The sequence below is a fragment of the Hydra vulgaris genome, chromosome 05 (assembly GCF_038396675.1).
Source record: "Hydra vulgaris chromosome 05, alternate assembly HydraT2T_AEP".
NCBI lineage: Eukaryota > Metazoa > Cnidaria > Hydrozoa > Anthoathecata > Hydridae > Hydra > Hydra vulgaris.
The window spans coordinates 36200490-36219636 of record NC_088924.1 but is presented as its reverse complement, the minus strand read 5'-3'; the positions used below and the strand labels follow the sequence as shown (position 1 = coordinate 36219636).

Sequence of the window (19147 nt, the reverse complement as noted above, 5' to 3'; positions counted from 1 at the left end):
AACAGGATTGTTAATGATTAACAAATAGGATTGTTAATGATTAACAAATAGGATTGTTAATGATTAACAAACAGGATTGTTAATGATTAACAAACAGGATTGTTAATAATTAACAAACAGGATTGTTAATGATTAACAAACAGGATTGTTAATGATTAACAAACAGGATTGTTAATGATTAACAAACAGGATTGTTAATGATTAACAAACAGGATTGTTAATGATTAACAAACAGGATTGTTAATGATTAACAAACAGGATTGTTAATGATTAACAAACAGGATTGTTAATGATTAACAAATAGGATTGTTAATGATTAACAAACAGGATTGTTAATGATTAACAAACAGGATTGTTAATGATTAACAAACAGGATTGTTAATGATTAACAAACAGGATTGTTAATGATTAACAAACAGGATTGTTAATGATTAACAAACAGGATTGTTAATGATTAACAAACAGGATTGTTAATGATTAACAAACAGGATTGTTAATGATTAACAAACAGGATTGTTAATGATTAACAAACAGGATTGTTAATGATTAACAAACAGGATTGTTAATGATTAACAAACAGGATTGTTAATGATTAACAAACAGGATTGTTAATGATTAACAAACAGGATTGTTAATGATTAACAAACAGGATTGTTAATGATTAACAAACAGGATTGTTAATGATTAACAAACAGGATTGTTAATGATTAACAAACAGGATTGTTAATGATTAACAAACAGGATTGTTAATGATTAACAAACAGGATTGTTAATGATTAACAAACAGGATTGTTAATGATTAACAAATAGGATTGTTAATGATTAACAAACAGGATTGTTAATGATTAACAAACAGGATTGTTAATGATTAACAAACAGGATTGTTAATGATTAACAAACAGGATTGTTAATGATTAACAAACAGGATTGTTAATGATTAACAAACAGGATTGTTAATGATTAACAAACAGGATTGTTAATGATTAACAAACAGGATTGTTAATGATTAACAAACAGGATTGTTAATGATTAACAAACAGGATTGTTAATGATTAACAAACAGGATTGTTAATGATTAACAAACAGGATTGTTAATGATTAACAAACAGGATTGTTAATGATTAACAAACAGGATTGTTAATGATTAACAAACAGGATTGTTAATGATTAACAAACAGGATTGTTAATGATTAACAAACAGGATTGTTAATGATTAACAAACAGGATTGTTAATGATTAACAAACAGGATTGTTAATGATTAACAAACAGGATTGTTAATGATTAACAAACAGGATTGTTAATGATTAACAAACAGGATTGTTAATGATTAACAAACAGGATTGTTAATGATTAACAAACAGGATTGTTAATGATTAACAAACTGATTAGCAATCAACTTTTAGCTGCTCGACAATCATTTATGTCTAATAAGAATAATACAAGTAAAATTAAGAATTATAAAATTTATGTGGTGTCTCGAACTTTCTTGTTACAGCTTTGACAATATTTACTGAAAAAGAATTTGATAATAATGCACCTGATACTTTTAGCCGTATGTAGTCATTTGCAATGAGTATGTCTACTCTTTCAGCTTTACACAATTTGCAATGTCACCTAGATGTTACCAGAACTCTTCACAACCAACCATTCTCAGTAGATAACATAAAATCTGTCACAACCAACTTTTAAGAAAACCACAAATGCAAATCATCTTTTTACACACCGCCAAAGTCCTAACTTTTAAAAGCTACTCAGTCATTTGAAAGACTAAACATTTATTTCAAAGAACCTATACCTTTAACTACCTGTAATGCTCAGCAAACTTGATGAACTTTCTCCGTTTCTATTTGTATTTCCTTTAGCCAAGACTCTTAACTGATTGCTTTTTCCAAAAACGACTTTACTGGTTGCTTTTTCCAACTCTTTGCCATTTTTTGGTCTTACATCAGGAGATAATCATGAGTGATGATGTACAAAATTTTTGTTATAAAAAGAGTATAGCTACCAGTAGAACAACACTCAGGGTAATGATCAAACAGAATGATACAACAGTATAATTATGAAAACAATAAAACTAGCTTTAAAGTCACAAAACCTTGATATAAATATTAGGAAATTGTCTTTGCTTGATGTCCTCCAAGTCATTTGCTGTTTAATTAACATTAATTGTAATGAAACTTCTCATTAATGACTCCTTATGTAACAAAGACATCTTGCTATGGGACACTCAGCAGCTCACACAACCTGGAAAGGTGTTATTAAAAAAACGTTAAAAATTTGAAGTATGAAGCTGATGAAGATGAGGTTTTTCTGATTGAAGCAAATCCAGAACACGCGCTTATTATACATGACAGCGGTTGTTAATCTACTGTTTCTATTCATTACCTTGTGTCATTAATCCAAGACTCAACTACAATTACAAGAACCAAACAAGACTGTTTAAATTGATCTCCATGAAGATTGATCTATCACATCTAATGGGTCTTAACCTGTGACATGTTCAATGAGGTTGAAAATAATATTTTAACTTAAAATAATCAACTCGAAAGCGCACTTCTGCAAATCGGTTGGACCTCTAAATAATGAACTAGTTAAAACTTAATGATGTTGGGGTGAATGTGATGAAACTGAAATTATTATTGTTATTGTTTTATTAGTAGTTCATATTATTATTTTATTAATAAAAAATTAAAAAGTAATCAATTAATTATTTACATATACTCTACAACACTAAATTAAAGATCAAAATTATAATGCTGCAAAGAATAAAATTTAATTAATAATGAAATAAATCAATGAACTTGAAATAAACTTCATACTTTTAAATGTTACAGTAAAAGAACAGGTTTTTTTATTCCCTGCTGCATCATAAGCATCATATTGTAACTTTCTGTATTCTCCACTCTCCCACACATTTCCAGGTTTCCATTTAGGTAGTATTAAATCAGTTACTCCAACATTATCAGTGAAAGTTGGAGGTGTCCAACTTATTGATTCTCGAGAAGATGATGACACTATAACAATGTCACTTGGGCAAGACAATAAGACAGGTGGTGAAATATCTATAAAGATATTGGAAATAGAGTTTTAAAAAGAAGTAGAATGAAATAGTATAACATAAAAATCAAAATTAAAAAAAAAAAAAATTAAATAAAAAAAAGTAATAAGTAAAACAAAGGATAAACATTTTATGTTAAAATTAATTTTAACCCACCTTTAACATGCACTACATAAGAACATGAAAAAAATGACCCACTGTCATGCATTGAACTATAAGAAACAACTGTTTGGCCAGCTCTAAATTGATAAGACCTTCCAACACCAACAGGTTGTACACTTATTCTGGTAAAATTTATGTTTGTATTGGGCTCAACCCAATCAGAACCAAGTGAAACAGTATTTTTGTCTGGTGGCAATGTTATACTGAAATCATTAGGGCAGTTTAAGTAAGGAATATCAATCACTAAAAATTAAAAATAAATAAATTTTTGAACAAACTATAAAATAATTTTTTAATAAATTTCAAAATGATTTTTGAATAAGTCTTTAAATAAATTAAGACAAAACTAAGATAAATTCAATGATTTTATTGCAGTTATTATAAATAGATATCAATTATAATTTATTATAATTTATTTCAATTTATTCAATATATAATTTATTTCAATTTTTTTAATTAAAAAAATTGAAATAAATTTGTATGCACTTTCATGATAATTGCAATATACATAACTATTTTAGATACCTTTGATACATTTAACCACATCTTCACTTGACCATGCAGATCCTGAAAGACAGTATTTTGTGGCAGGTCCTTGCAATTGATAGCCATGGTTACAATAAGCAACGCATCTTTGACCAAATTCATTATATCCATTACCTGAACTATGACAACGACCTGGTATAAGACCACCATTTTCTGGTCTAACTAATGAAGGGCACTTCTCAGCTATAAAAAAAGATACACATTATAAGAAGAAAATATTAATATTATAAGTATATAAAAGTTAACATAATTATGGATGGTTTGTTAATTAATTTGGATCATTTTCCTCCAAGTGATTGTATCACATAACAAACACTCAGTGTTCCTTTAAACTGATGACAAAAAAAAACATTTTCAGGTTTTTTTGTTTTTTTTTAAACATCTTTGCTTCCTACAAGACTGCAAGCAGCCACAGAAAATGAATGAGACTTAATTGAATGACGAGTAACACAAGAATGAAATTTAGTAGATGGCACAAGTGACACTAGCTCTTTAGAGCAGTGCCCATCTACTAAATTGTGATGAGCTCGATAAAGAGATGCAACCTTAGCAGATGCTAATTTTGCAACTGATTTGATATATGGTTTCCAAGAAAGATTGGAAATAAGAGTTAATCCTAGAAGATGAAGAGTAGATGACTCATGACATCACCGTTCATATGTTGTAAAAAAATGCTATAGGTTCAGGTTGTAAAAAAATGCTATAACTCTTCCATGTCAAATTTAAAAAATGGTATTATGAAAAGCAATTGGAACCACACAAGTGTTGAACATCAAGGTATAAAACTTTGGAAAATATAAGCTTCAAAATGCAAGTTCTAGTTTTCATTTTAAAGAGTTTTTTTGTTTTACTTGTTTTTTATTCTTAAATATAACTTTGAATATAGAAGATAAATTCTTTTACTTGCAGGAGTTTAAACGACCACCTGCATTTCTTGAAAATCTAATTTGTCTAATGAAAAATAGAAAACATGAAAACGAAGAAAAAGAAAATAAATAAAAATATGAAACATATAAAATATAAAAAAATATTGATTCCAATTAATTCATAAAATTGATTCATAGCAAATTTTGAAAATCGACCCAAAAAAAATCCCTATTAACACTGGAAAAAAACAAAACATTAAATTCATTCAAAAAAACTCAAGATCTTCAATCTTGAGTTGAGTTGACATAATCTAAGATTAAAGAATATGAGGAACTTTTACTTTTCATTTTCAGACAGCATTAAAAATTTTTTTATTACTTCTTATTATAGTGATGATATTCAATGCAAGTTAGTTTGATTCTTTTTTTCATTAAATTACAGTGTAGTTAAGGCAATTTATAAATTACTCAAATTTTTTTATTTGAAATTAGTATGATTTTGTCAGCGTATTATGTTCAAACAGAAAGAGCTTTAAATGATATAATTTTTTTAAATTCAAATTTTCATGTTTGAAGAAAGTTTTTTCTTTTTAATATAATTTTCAAAACTTTTTTATTACCCCTAATTGTGATCTAAAGAACACCATTTTTGAGTCTTTAGATCAACTATACTAAATAGCGTTAACTTAATTTTAATTAAAATTTTTTAAAAAAGAGCCTTAATCTATAATAGATCCTAGCTCTATTCTAGTACATAATTGAATGTAATAGTCAAAACACAACATTTCTATCAATTTTCACAAAAAATATTAGAATTCTGACCAAGAAAGAGCTTATAATTAAGAAAAATTCCCAATAAACAATCACAACTGTTCATATTATTAAACTATGATGTTCATTTCACCTAAACAACATATTTATTTAAAATCTTAATCAAATTTATGACAAGCAATTGTAATTAAAAAAAAAACTTTTTTTAAAAAAAAAAACAAACTCTGATCTGGATTTTTTAGCAACAAACATTTTTATTAACATTTACATAAAAATGTTACAGTAAAATTCATCATTTCAATATTTTTCATCTTTTCATAATTTACAGACCAGATCATTTAACAGAAATATGCTGTCAGCAAAACATCATACAGGTGCTATAATATTTTAAAATCGCCTTAACTACACTGATTACTTGCTTTTGAGGAGATATTTGAATTTTAATATACAACCCCTAAAAATGTGGAATATGGGTGTTAAAAATAACTTTAGAAAAATATTAGCCTGATTAATCACTTTTGTGCCATATCAGTACCCATTTTATTTCAAAAAACAGTCAAAAATGCCAAAAAAAATGCCATATATTATATATAAATATTCGGAAGTCTTGTAAGAAGTGATAATATAAAAATTTTCAGCTAATTTTTTTTGTAATACAGGTATTGGTCTATATATTAATAAATTTAAAAATAAAAAGTGGCAGTTAAGGCAGAACTAAACGGCTTTTAAATATTTGTTTTTTTGAGGTAAAAAGTGTTAAAACATGAAAAAAGTAAATTCAGCTTAAAATTAGTTGCATATTTAGACAATACAATTAAAGCTTTAATTTTTTTTTTCTTTAAATATTATTATCAAAGTAAAAAAAACAATTTTAATTTATATAAATAATAAGTACACTTAATTTCTGGTAAGTTGAAGATCGAGTAACTCGAACTGTTTTATTTGGTCCCTTGAAATTGTCTAACTGATTATTAATAAAATTCTACAGTTAGGTTGAACCTCTGATAACTTAAACTTTGTTAAGTTAAACCATTTTTTCATCCCCTTACATTAAATTACTTCAGTTAACTCAAACTTTTGTATGGGAAATAAAAAATAAAAATAACTTGATTAAATCTTTTTTTAGAATTTCATATTTATCATTCATTATAAAACATAAATGACAGTAACCTAATATTCTCTACACTTTTTTGTTGCATTTTGATCAGAATAGATCGTCATCAGACATAAAATATGGCTCAAATATTACTAAATTTATAAAATAAACCATAATAATATACCGTTAAAAAAAATAATTATTTTTTGGTTTTAATAAATGTCTTAATAAAAGATGCTCTTTAGATGCAACTTTATTACCAAATGATAAGTCATTGTGTTGCTAAATTTTCAATGTAATATTTTGAGTGTACAGTGTGAATACAATTAGTAACTTCTTTCACTGAAACATTTTTAACGTTTTTTTTAGTGTAATGATGTATATTTATTTCTTATAATTTAATGTTGAATAAATAAAAATTGTCTTAACTCAAACTAATATCTCATATCAGCTAAAGTTCAACTTAATGGGAATTCGCTTTAGTTGAACAAATTAAGTCAAACTATTTTCCTTTGTCCTCTGGAGGTTCAAGTTATCAGGAATTAACTGTAAATTAACTCAATTTCATAACTATTACATTTTTATTGCAATTGCAGAAAGTGATTTACCCTTGTTTTAAGACAAATTTGAAAACTTTTTTTCTGACCTTTTTACAGTATTTTTTCTTGAATTTTTTCTTCTTTATTGAATCTATTCACAAACTGCTGCATCCTTCATCTGCTCTTTCATCAGGGTCATTTATAACATCTAATGATTTAGAAAAATATATGAAAATTTTAAAGCTTGATTGAGCGTACCAGTACTGAGGTGGGAGGGGAGTGCACCAGTACTGAGGTGGGAGGGGAGTGCACCAGTACTGAGGTGGGAGGGTGCGCTAGTATTGAGGTGTGAGGGTAAACCAGTACTGAGGTGGGAGGGTAAACCAGCCTTTGACTCTTTGTTTATTGAACCCAATTCTATCAAACATCAAATATGAGAATTGATTAACTACTGATGATAAATTTGGTGGATTATTACATGACTCTATTTTCAATCCTAATCTTTTGGTCTACTTCAATTGATTATTTGTTGTTTATTTTGAAATAATCTGAGTTATAGCTATATTGTAGCATGGCATAAGCAATCTAACTTTTCTCTTCATTAGAATCATTTTGCATAAAAACTATGAATTCTGCTATCTTGGACCAATTTAATTTGAACAAGGAGTTTGAGATATTTGAGGTTTTCTAAGGAACCTTAATTAAAAAACTAACAAACTAGAGCCTGTCCTCATACTCAAAGCATGATGGAAATGAAAAACTCAAAGCATGATGGACAGCTTCTGGTTTCCTATTTTCCTATATCTTCCTATTTTTTATATCTCCAGACAAATAAGCAACATCTAGCTCAGCAATTTCTTTTCTATCATTAAAACTTTATGATATTTATATTAAAACTTTCTTTTGATTTATTCTTACTTAACACTCAACAATAGTTTCTTATCCCAAAAACATTTTGAAACTTGGTTAGTATCATAGTGAAAATTTATTTATTATAATTGTATTCTACAAAATAGGTATAAATAAAACTTTATGACTTTTGATGTATTCTTGGTAGAAATTAAGAGACTTAACTGCTTAACACTCAACAATAGTTTCTTTTGTCTTATCCCAAAAACATTTTGAAACTTGGTTAGTATCATAATGAAAATTTATTTATTAAAATTTTAATTGTATTCTACAAAATAGGCGCTCAATGTTCAAAGCAATAACAAATTAGTTGAAAATCACTTGTCAAATTTTTTATTTTATATGGTGTTTTATCAATAAAGATTCATCAAAAATAAACAATCAAATTAATTAAACTTTAATTTTAATAAATTTGAATAAATTAAATTAAAGGAAGTCATAAATGTCTTTACTACTGTGATCTTTCACACATTACTAGAATTAGACACATTTATGGAATATATTAACACATAAAAATGGATTTTTGGAATTTTTTTTAACGTTTTAAGTACTAATAGTATTAATATCAAGATTGATCCAAGTGATATTTTACAGATTTATATCCGTAAATAATAAGTGGTGCTGGTAAATTTAATTTGGAAAAAGGAGTCTTGATAAAAAGTTATACAAAGGATACATTTTATGTTCAGTTGCAACTAGTTTCAACTTTTTAAAAAAAAATAATAAAAAAAAAGGAAAAAAGGAAAAAAAAAATTACACAGTCAAGAAAATGAAACATCATATTAAAAATAATTTTTTTTATATACTAAAATTGTATATCTTATGATTCAAAAAAAGATTTTCTTCAACATTATCAAAAAATATTTAACTAATTTTTAGTAAACAAATTTATTATTAACTCATTGAGCACAAATAATAACAATGCTGAAACATTTTGAGCAATTTACAATTTAATATTAAGTTAAAAAAACATCAAAAAAGACATAGTTTTTATTTATTTGGTATTTTTAATGTAAAAAAATATATAACCATAAGCTGTAAACACAATAGAGACGAAAAATTCCATAAATTTGAATAACTGATTATTGCAAAGTGTATATCACAACTTAAATAACTAATAAAGTAACTCTGAACATTCATTTAGTTTACATTGTTCCAAAACTTTTTACCTGTACTACCAAAATCCTTTGGAGTTGAAACAGTATTATCTATCTCATAGTTACCCATTTGTCAGTAATTTAAGTTTTCATTTTTTCATTGTATTATATGTAAGCCAAAACGATTAAATAAATAATTAAGAGCAAAATAATAAACATTTACATAACTATTTCATTATATCCTCTATTATTCTATTTCATTATATCCTCTATTTTATTCTGTAATACTCTACATTACTTTATAATACCCTGTATTACTCTGTAATCATTGCAGTTTATTTGTTTAAAAAATTTATATTTTTTATTAACATAATTATATTTGTATAATAACAAATATTATTTGTTAAACGAATATTGATATTCAAATATATTTATACACTACTAATAATTTAAACAAATATTCTGGTACAAATATTTGTTCATTCATATTTGATAAACAAATAATTGCCTTTCTCTAGCCCAAAATGATGGTTCCTTGGTTACTTAGTGGATTTAATGATAGATTACCCTTAAGAAATTTTCGGAAGATTGAGTAAAAAAGCTATAGAAAGAAAGCTATAGAACAAAGAGGAAGATGAAAAGATAAGTTTTGAGAAAAGAAAAAGATTATTGGGTTCAATGATAAAATAACTCTGCAGACAGAAGCATTTGTTTTTAAGAGTTAAGCTCTGTGGTTCTTGAACAAATGAAAGTTGTTTTTAACACTTCTTATAAACAAAACTGGAAAATGTAACTATCTAAAGAAACAGTATACAACATTTTTGATTTGAAAGATATGGAAAGTTGCTGGCAGATGAAGAAATTTGAGGGATAGATCCCCAAAAAACTCAAGCTTTTTTCTCCATTTTCAGACATTTTTGGTACATAGATCCAAGAATAAATATTTTCCCTAGCAGATCAGGGCTGTAATAAACAAAAAAAAAATGACCAAGAAATTGTTTATAAAAAACAAAAACACAATGGGTAAAAAATTCACAAAGTTTAAAAAAAAATTCAAGAATTCAACAAACCCATTTTCAGTGAAAATCAAAACAGTTTGAAGTCAAAAATAAAAAAAATAAAATTACAACTTTAAATTTTAACATACAAAATAGTTATAATCAATTATAATAAAAAAATTATGTTACTTATAGATATAACTAAAACATTTTCGAAAACTCTTCAAGTTTTCCATTGTGCTGTGAAGACATTTTTTATGATGAATTTCATTTAAATGAAAATAAATATCAAGTAAATATACACAAATATGAGTACATAAATATCTATTTTAAGTGTTTATATACGCTTGTGTTTATGTACATCAGACAGAAAGCAAAACAAAAAGTTTCATGTTCATTCTGTAAAAGCAGTTTTAATGAAAACGAAAAAACTCAAATTAACAATTGCTAACTAAATTGTTTTCTTCCAATTACAAACTATCCTATGGATTATACTTTTAGATGCTATACTGATTTCTAAATTCTAAATTTAATGAATCAAAGATTTTCTTGCATCCTAGCAGAAAAAAGGATAAAGAATGTTTTTTGATTTCCAGTTATTTTTAAATTTAAAGTTAAAGGTGTGTATAAAACAAATATTAACTCACGATAACATGATGGCATTGAGCTGTTCCAAGTTCCATCAGTTCTACATAACAATGATGTTGCATTAAGGTCATGTTTTATTTCATAACCTTTAGCACATTGAAATGAGCACACAGCTCCAACAAAAAGATTTTCAAATCTTTTTGTGCATATTGAAGGTGAAACAACTCCCCATTGAGGTACTTCCAAAGTACTACATGTAACTTCTAAAAAAAAAAATTACAACTTTTTAAAATTCAAAAAAAAAAAAAAAAATTATACAGCTAAAGGGTTTACAAATGTGACATCAATCAGAGCTAAAACATCCAAAACATAATAGATATCAATAAATCAACCATGTTTGACAAGGCTCATGTTTGACTAAGGATGCCATTTTCCAGCAGGCAGGAAAACAGGACTCAGTCAACCTTGTCTGGACCACAAGCGGTAGAAGAGTTTAATCGAGAAATAACTTCAGCAATCAAAGCTGGAATGATTTATGTCTAACAATGGGTTAACTTGTTTAACTGGAATGAAAGGATGAGTATTTTCATACAATTCAAGAGTCAAATTAAAAGAAAAGTTTTTGCAAAAAGTTAAGCCTTATCCTTGGCAGAGGTAATAAGATCAGTCCCACATATTAGAGATAGAATTAGACCTTTGTTAATGACTTGTTTGTGAAAACCATGATTACCATGGAATAGAATTAGACTTAACTTGGAACCAGTGAGAAGAAATAAAAGTTTTTGTACCTGCCTGGATCCAGGAAGTTATGTAGGAGGTGCATTTATCAACAGAGAGAGAGAGAAAAAACATCAGCCTAAGGACTGTCAAAAAAATCATGAAAAAAATTCCTGTTTTAGGGTAGTAGTTAGTAGTGCGATGACAGAGTGAGTCCAATAAAGAAGTTCAAGATGAAAGACTTGAGCTGAGCCATTCAGTGTGATAAACATTCAAGTCATCAATAACAACAATATTTGCAGAGGGGTAAAGAGAAAGGGTGATCAATTTGATCAGAAATTACATATAAAAGAGTGCAGTCTTGAGAAGAAGGAGAACAATAAAGAAAAAAGAGAAAGGTGATAGAGTGAAGAAGAGGTGCTAAGCGAAAGCATATAAAAAAATGGTCAAAGGATTTAAACCTGATTTCTTGACAAACTGGCAAATTGATGCGTAAGTATACCCCCAAGCCAAGCATGTAACTATTGGAGTCTTTGCCAATCAAAGGATAGTACCCATCAATACTTAGATCTGAAGAAGAAACAGCTGAATTTAAATCAGCCTCACAAGGAGCAAGCAAGTCTGGTTAACTTTGCAAGAAATAAGATTCAACTGATGAAAGGTTACTTCAAAGACCACAAATATTTATAAAAGATTATTTTTATTATATACAAATATTTATGAAAGATTATAAAGATAATTAAAGAAATCATCTCCTCCTTAAAATCTCTTTGCCTTCTTGACAGTAGGAGCACCCTGGGCTAGGGAGGTAAGTGTTTATGAAAAAAAAAAATCAGGAAAAAAAAAAAAAAATCAGGAAAAACAACTGTTATCAAAAACAACAGCAAAACAATTTACTAATTTTTTTATCTCATTCTTTTTTTTTCCAGCACTATTTAAATATTGTTTCTATATTTTTCTTCCTTTTATATAAACATGCACAGAAAAACTAAAATAAAAGTTTAAGAAAACCTTAAAATAAAAATATACCTTCACAAGAAACTCCATCTTCCATAAGATTAAATCCTGGTCGACAGTAGCAATAGTGACCACCATCAAAATCATTGCAATTATGTTCACAGCCACCATTATTTATCAAGCACTCATTGATATCTAAAATATAATACGAATGAATATATAACTTTTCAACAAAATATAATAATTTGAACTGTTTATTGAAACTTGTTAATCAATCATTATTATGTGAAATGTCAATCTAACGCCTGTCAAAAAAAAGTCACAATACAATATACAACGTACAATATAATGTATGATATAAAAAGTAACAATATAATGACTATCAAAAAAGTTAATATAATGAATGAACATTTTTTTGTGAACTTTCATAATTAAGATAATAAAATATGAGAGTTCTATTACTTTGACAACCATACATGTCATTTTTTTTACGTTCATAGCCTTTTCGACAAGTACACAAATAACCGCCTAGGGTATTGTTGCACATCTGTTCACATCCACCATTACCTGATCCACATTCATTTAAATCTAAAAATTAAAAAAAAATCTTTTTCAAAATGTTAAGACGAATTTTAATGAAAAGTATCTAAGTACACTTTTGAAAATAAAAAGAAAACAATAATCAAAAAAGAAAACAGAAAACAAAATCATCAGTAATACAAGAGCAAATAGCGTTTATACAAAAAGTTTAAACTTATTTGTTTCATTTTAATCTTCTATTCAAAATAAACAAATAAGTTATTTAAAATCATACATATATACATATGTAACATCAACTATTTGCTTTTGAAAAAATAAACTAATAACTATAATAGGGATAATTATAATATTTGTCAAAACTTTTCAAGCTTAATTAAAATACTATTAATATCTTTAATTTTGTGTTTTAAAACAATTACACAGAAAAAGATCACAGTGAAGCAAAAATTTAGAGGACTTATAAGGCAAATAGAAAATATGGAGCAAAATATTGACTGGGGTGTACGAAATTATACAAAAATTATGACTGGGGTGAAGGTCATATCATAATTAATTACAACTAAGAAGAAAAAAGGTAGTAACAAAAGTAATGTCATTAAAGTTCAATTCATGCTAGAGGTCATGGATTGTATTAACAAGATATATATAGATAAAAAAAATGCTTTAAATGGTTTCCAAGTTCCTAGGCAAAAATAATCACGCGAACATGTGTAGTTTTCTTTCAGACAAATTGTAACTTATATTATGCATGCTTATGTGATTATACTTCCTTTCCTGTTCCATATAAAAACTTTAAAGTGGAAACTCAACTTTAAAGGTCATCCTATAACATCCTCTAACTAAATAATAAAAATTATTGCTTATTTGTAATCCTTTATTTCAAAATAACTTTAGATAGCTGCATAAGATAGCTTTATGAGTTATTCTAAATAACATTTTTGCTTCACAAACATTAACATTATGTCTATTGTCTATTTGCGAGTTGATTTTCGTCAAAAACTTTATCAAAGTTGCTAAAATATAATTGTTAATAAAATTTAAATTATATTAAATTATGTTAAACTATGTTAAATTATGCTAAAATATAATTGTTAAATTATTTTGTGACAAATCATTTAAAACCCTATAAGTTTTTTTTACACAACTGCTATGATATGATATTGTTACCTTAACAACAGCTCATATCAATGCATTAAAAAGTCATTTTTATTTTTAAGCAAAAGAGTTATTAATAAAAGCAAGGTATTTTTGAAATCAATTTAATAAAATAAGAAATAGTATATTAAACTCACATAAAATGAAAATTTGGATGATTCTAAAATAATAATTATTTGAAATCTGTAATTTAAACTCTTTGAACTCTCAGGAAAAACCTTTCTAGAAGTTACTCAAGATTTCAGGAAAATCATTGGTTGATTTTACTTAAACTATAAATTCTTTTAGAAACCATCAAAAAATTGAAGTGGGTTAATTCATCTGTAAATATGTTATTATATTTCAAGTAACATTTATCAAAAAGCTAGGAAGACTAATAAAATTGCCTTTGAAAATTTTAATTAATACCATAAATATCACAAAGACATTTCAGTATGTTTTTAAGTCTGATGATAAGCCATTTACAATTTTCAATCCAATACTAATTTTAATAATGTACAATTTTCTTCTAGTATATTTAATTAAACTAAGTTACCATTTTAAGCATTTATAAATTATTTAAACCTAATCTAAAGCACTTCATTCTCAGCAAAAGTAAAGCTGTAATCAATAATGTAAAAATAATCCCAGAAAAGGTAATAAAAATAATTCATTTAAGGTAATAATAATAATTTATATAAATAATCTTTTCTAATAATAATTTATTGCCATTATCTCAGAAAATAATTAATGAAAATAAAGATGAGATTAGATGAAAAAAATGTAAACTAAATATTTCTCTGAAATATTGTGAAAGCTTAACAACCATCTATATGTTTAGTACTAGTGTATTAGTTCATACCTACCTGCACATTCAGTGAGACTGTTATCTTTATGAATAAAGCCTTTAAAACATAAGCAGTGAAAACTTCCTGGTGTATTTTTGCAATATGCATGTTGGTCAGTGCGGCAGCCACCATTATTTATTAAACACTCATCAATATCTAAAATAAGTTTAACAATTAACAACTTGATGATTATATTAAAAAAATATTTTAAGATTTATTATCTATGAATGACCAACCAAAGCAGGATTTTCCATCATATGCTAATTTAAAACCAGGTCTGCAAGAACATGTTGTTTTTCTGCTTCCACATTCATTATGACAAATCTGATCACAACCACCATTTTCAATTTGGCAATAATCAGACAAACTTCCTAACAAAAATAAATAATATAAAATAATAAAAATAATAATATGATAAAAGTAAATAATATAAACAAAAATAAACATATAAAAAAGTTAAAATTAGCATGTTATTTTCAATTTTCAAAATGAATTAATTCATTTAAAATTTGTCTTCTGGATTTAAAATTAATTATATATATATATATATACATATATATATATATATATATATATATATATATACATATATATATATACATATATATATATATATATATATATATATATATAATGTATATATATACACACATATATATTGTATATATATATACACATATATATTGTATATATATATATATATATATATATATATATATATATATATATACATATATATATATATATATTTATATATATTTATTTATATATATATATATATATATATATATTTATTTACCTAGCCTTGAAGCAACAATAACTTCACAAACAGAAAGCACTCCGGTGCCAAACATCTGCAAACCAACATATTTTCCTGGAATCGGTGGATTACATTGCAACCTAATAGCCTCTGCATCACCTGCATAGCGAACAATATCATGACATACAGGATTTTGATGGACAACAAGATTGGAACCAACATGAACTTGAAAATTTGTCAGGTAATCACCACGATCTCCGCGATTAACAATAGTAACATCTAAATAATAAAAGATATAATTTATTTTTAAAATAATATAAAAATATAAAAAATAACAAAATAATAATAAAGGTATCATCAAAATTACAAGATTCACAGTAGTAAAATTAAAAAAAATAAAAAACTTTTTAAAGTTTTATAAAATTTGTTTGGTCTGGTCTATCTACTACCAGTGATTCTAACAAAAACATAAAATTGATCTTTTATCAGTAACTTTTACAACCTTATGTAACAAATAATTTTTTGAATTTCTAAAACCAAGTTTTGTAATTCATTCATAGATAAATAATAATTTAAAAAAAAATAACTTCTCTTTAACTGCCAACCTAAAATAATATACTTTAATCATTCTTTGACATAACTTTTTTTGTTTTTTTGAAAAATACAAATCTGGAATATAAGCAAACATCTAAACTTTTCATAAAGAAATCATTCTATCTAAAATCTACTACCAAAATTTCTAAAATTTACTATAAAAATTTTATTTTTCTGCAATAGCTCACTTAAACTTATTGGGCTCATTGGAAATAGCATTAGCATGGTATTGAAATTTATTTTTGGTATGGTATTGAAATTTAGCATTGGTATAAAGTTTAAATAAAATCTAATACGCATGTTGCATTGGCACTTGTACTAAAATATTTTTTAATCTTGGTACCTTTTGAAACATATACTTACTAAAAACAAAATAAATCAAAATGGCATCAAAGTGCAACATTTTTAAGCCTCTGCAAGTGTATAAATTGTTTGCATATACTCATTATTGATTGCATATATTACATCATGGCAAAGTACAACTTACAGAAATAACTTTTTTTAACTATTTCAGATCAAGTCAGGTTTAGGATCATCACAACAACCCTGCTGTACAAATTATCAATCTAGTACAAATTGCCCCATGTCCTGCTGACTTGTAGAATTTGCTTTTCTAGGCAAAGGTTAAGAGTAGTTAACTCTGAATTAAAATACCCCTGTCTTAGGGCTCTTGGTTCAGTAAAGGCTGAGATTGTATTTTGAAAAAAATACTTATCAAGGGCAGATGCATCCAGCTACTGTGGAAGGCCTCCTAGACAAAGACTTTAGGGCAGAAAAGTTCTGTGTGTTAATGGGGCTATGTTGCCCATGGAAGGTAAGCGCATTTAGTGTGCTTTGTTGAGTTCACATAAGGAATTTAATCATGCCTTTAGGTTTAGGACTGGAACTGAGACAACTTCATAGTTCGTTATTTAGGGTGCCATCATCCTATCATTAGGGTGCTTCATAGTTCAAAGGGTGCTATGCACTACCTATGATTGAGTCAAGTTTTCTAATTACTTTAAACATGACTAAAGTATAGAAAAATATTTAAACATAAAAAAAACCACCATCAGCTAATTGCTTCTACTTTTTATAAATTTTCATTGCCTTTAAAGCAACTTTTAATTCATTCATTGAACCTTTTGAAAAATTCACCAGATTTAATTGCTCATTATAAGACTAATTTGAATTCCACTGTTTCATCATAGAATCAATCTCAATGACAATTATTCCTTGAATTACAAAACTTTATTAGTCACTGCCTGGAAATATACTTACACATCAACTCACCTGGAAATATACCAATTCATTAATTCACCTATTTATCATGAAAATATTTTTGTATGTGCTTTCTCTTGGCATCTCTTCACTCAATATCAATTCTTTTTGTTCTCTCTCTTTCTTCCAAGGGACACTTTTTGATGTTATATCTGATCAATTAAAGCAAACTTTTACTTATTATTCATCAGCCAATATTATTGTTATTAGTAACTTCAATACTCATCACACTGAATAGTGTGGCTTTAGTAACAATAACCCTGGTGACACTTAAACTCAAAATTTTTGTTTTGAAATATCATTAAAGCCGAAAATGTTTGGCAACTAAGTACAACTCATTCCTATTGGCACCCAACATATTCAGTCATTGACTTTAATGATATTTCAGGTTGTGTATGTACACAAAGTCTCGGGTCCCATGAAATAGTTTATTTTTTAGTTTTTAGTCCATTTTTAAAATGTTATTTTTAAAAACATTTTTTATATATTTTTATATGTTTTTCTTAACCTCAAACATTAACTTTATATCCAGATCTCTTTACTAACTTAGTATCCAGATCTCTTACTCAGATAGTTGACTTTGTTACTTGTTTTTGAGAAAACCCTAAACATTGACCTTCTCTCTATGTGTTTTGTCTCTGACCCAAGATTGTGCACTGTTTCTCCTTGATCCCCATTGAGTAGTTCAGATCATGCTATGATCTCACTAAATGCTATGATCTCACATTTTATCTTTTACTTCTTCTTTCATTTTTTCTTTCTTCACCCTATCATCACACTTTTTACTACTATATTAAACCTTTTTAGGATTTTCTTCATGATGGACTTAGGCTGATGTCTTTTGTCTCTTTACTGATAATTACGTCTCCTACATAACCTCCTGAATTAAAACACACATGCATTTATTTCTATTAAGCCTCTACTTCATGGTTTTCACCTTTTTGAGACGGCTTCTCAAGAAGGTGAAAACCACGGAGTAGTGTGGAGCTTTTTTTAAGCCAATTTTTTACAATTTGTTTAACTTGCTTTCTTGTTGATTTGTTTGATTTTTTTTCTTTTCACTCTGAAATAACTTAATAGGAAATAAAAAATATAAAAAAAAACTTTTTAAAAATAACATTTTAAAAATGGACTAAAAAGTAAAAAATAAACTATTTCACGGGACCCAAGGACTTTGTGTACGTACACAACCTGAAATATCATTAAAGCCGAAAATGTTTGGCAACTAAGTACAACTCATTCTTATTGGCACTTAACATATTCAGTCATTGACTTTAATGATATTTCAGGTTGTGTATGTACACAAAGTCTCGGGTCCCATGAAATAGTTTATTTTTTAGTTTTTAGTCCATTTTTAAAATATTATTTTTAAAAACATTTTTTATATATTTTGATTTCCTATTAAGTTAATTCAGAGTGGAGCTTAATAGGAACAAATTCATCATTTATTTCTATTAGGCCCCACTCTAGTCCATGGTAAAACCATGGAGTTGAGTGGGATTAATAGGAATAAAAGCATTATTTGCATCGTAATTATTTCTTTCATTTTTTTTACAAAAAACAATTATCTTGAAAACAAACGCCTTTTTGTTATTGCAAGAAATCAGTATTTAAAGATTCTGTCTGACAATAATCTTATTTATCCCAGTTTACTCTTGTATTGTAGAGCCTTCAGTAAGAATTCTAAAATAATAGATATCTTGAAG

At 26.6% G+C, this 19147-nt stretch overlaps 1 protein-coding gene across 2 annotated transcripts in view; it reads right to left on the bottom strand.

The window, feature by feature from the left end:
• Positions 1-19147, bottom strand: part of LOC101237974 (uncharacterized) — an 89566-nt gene that overhangs the window by 13250 nt on the left and 57169 nt on the right. For both annotated transcript variants that reach the window (XM_065798044.1, XM_065798045.1), the window contains exons 32-40: positions 15627-15866; positions 15064-15198; positions 14846-14983; positions 12768-12893; positions 12378-12500; positions 10691-10894; positions 3747-3950; positions 3216-3464; positions 2821-3063 (exon numbers count right to left, since the gene is read on the bottom strand). In XM_065798044.1, the coding sequence (XP_065654116.1) occupies positions 2821-3063; positions 3216-3464; positions 3747-3950; positions 10691-10894; positions 12378-12500; positions 12768-12893; positions 14846-14983; positions 15064-15198; positions 15627-15866 (1662 nt within the window). The remainder of the gene's footprint in view (positions 1-2820; positions 3064-3215; positions 3465-3746; positions 3951-10690; positions 10895-12377; positions 12501-12767; positions 12894-14845; positions 14984-15063; positions 15199-15626; positions 15867-19147) is intronic.